This window comes from Octopus bimaculoides, chromosome 11 (genome assembly GCF_001194135.2).
Source record: "Octopus bimaculoides isolate UCB-OBI-ISO-001 chromosome 11, ASM119413v2, whole genome shotgun sequence".
NCBI lineage: Eukaryota > Metazoa > Mollusca > Cephalopoda > Octopoda > Octopodidae > Octopus > Octopus bimaculoides.
Genome location: NC_068991.1, coordinates 39,024,487 through 39,025,937, shown reverse-complemented (window position 1 = coordinate 39,025,937; position 1,451 = coordinate 39,024,487). Strand labels below are relative to the sequence as shown.

At 39.3% G+C, this 1,451-nt stretch overlaps 2 protein-coding genes across 12 annotated transcripts in view; both read left to right on the top strand.

Annotated features, from left to right (window-relative positions):
- LOC106883096 (proteasome subunit alpha type-6) overlaps positions 1–1,451 on the top strand; it is a 267,726-nt gene that overhangs the window by 134,864 nt on the left and 131,411 nt on the right. The gene's annotated exons all lie outside the window — the stretch shown is intronic.
- LOC106880241 (AN1-type zinc finger protein 3-like) overlaps positions 1–1,451 on the top strand; it is a 74,530-nt gene that overhangs the window by 50,513 nt on the left and 22,566 nt on the right. For all 11 annotated transcript variants that reach the window (XR_008265181.1, XR_008265176.1, XR_008265180.1 and 8 more), the window contains one exon: positions 673–782. Coding sequence is in view for 4 of the 11 variants with exons in the window: in XM_052971703.1 (XP_052827663.1) it covers positions 673–782 (110 nt within the window). In the remaining 7 variants the exon portion in view is untranslated. The remainder of the gene's footprint in view (positions 1–672; positions 783–1,451) is intronic.

Here is a 1,451-nt window from a genome sequence, read left to right as displayed (position 1 = left end):
CCAGCAGTTCCTGTCGATGAAAATTTCATGCATCATTTACTGCCAGTAGTGATTCATGCTACATGTATAGGGATGCGCGTAAGTTTATTGCTCAGTGCGGGATCTTCTTTGTCTCGCTGGGGTGCGAGAGTTTCCGATGTGGAGGCTTCAAAGGAAAGACGGAATCTAAGGTTGTGCCTGCGATGACCGCTCGTCATGTACAAATATTTTCACAGCCCACGTCTATGCCCCGCGCCCCACCTGAATTTTCTCAGGCCCCACCAGTGGGGCGTACGCCCCACCTTGGGAATCACTGGACTAGATGATGTCTTTAACTATAATATTTCTGTACAGTCAGTTTTGTGAAAACCTATTTAATCCAGTCTTAAAAAATCTAGTTTGAAGATCAGCAGATATTTTTCAGTTGTTTTATTCATATATTTAATTTAGATTACTTAAATTCTTTAATTCATCTAGTCTTTTGGCTCTCATAGTGTGCTAAATGATTCCATGCTCCTGTTAGAACGTGCTACTCTGTAAATATTTTAATTAGTTTCTCTGTGCCTTCTCTGTGATTTTTAGGGGAAGTGCAGAACTGGTGTCAAAATGTTAACTTTGAAAAAGGCAACTGAAAAGTAGGTGAACCAGTACTCTCACAAAATATGGCTAATAATATGTACTTAATATTTGTAGAACCATTGATGAAATGGAAGACAAACCAATACAGAAGAACAAGAAAAGATGTTATCAATGTAAATGCAAATTAGAATTAGCACAACGTCAAATTGGTCAGTGCCGCTGTGGTAAGTATTTGAAGTATTTTCATCCATCCAGATTCCATTTTATTATTGAAAAAGGTTTTGGCTAGTTCTGATACTTTTTATTGTGTCAGTGTTCAGTACATTTTCCAAAGAATAACTTACAAACTATCTATTCTATTATTGTATGTTTGCTTTCTTTTTAAGCTTTGCTACATTTTTCAATGAATTAAAGCTTTTTCCTGTAAATGATACAGAGTGGTGCCTTTACCCAAAGATTTTATTGGTCTTATTGCCCAAGAAATTATAGAAGGTGGTATTGTTGCAGATTATATATTCTTTGAAATATCTCATTCCTTGGGTTGCTCTTGATTGTGCATAGGGTTGTCTCATGATAGATTTGCAACCTTAACACTTAATAAGGCTTGACAAAGAACAAAAAATTGCAAAAAGAAATTCAAATGGAGTTTCTTCAGATATGTAACCCAGTCTCTCTTTCTCTGCTCTCTCTCTCTCCTTCCCCTCTCTATCCTCCCTCTAACTCCTCTAGCTCCTTCTCCCCCTTCCCCTCCTATCTCTATCCTCCCTTGAGCTCCTCTACCCCCTTCCCCTCCTATCTCTATCCTCCCTCTAGCTCCTCTACTGCCCCTCCTCTCTATCCTCCCTCCAGCTCCTCTACCCCCTCCTCTTCCCCTCCTTTCTCTATCCTCCCTC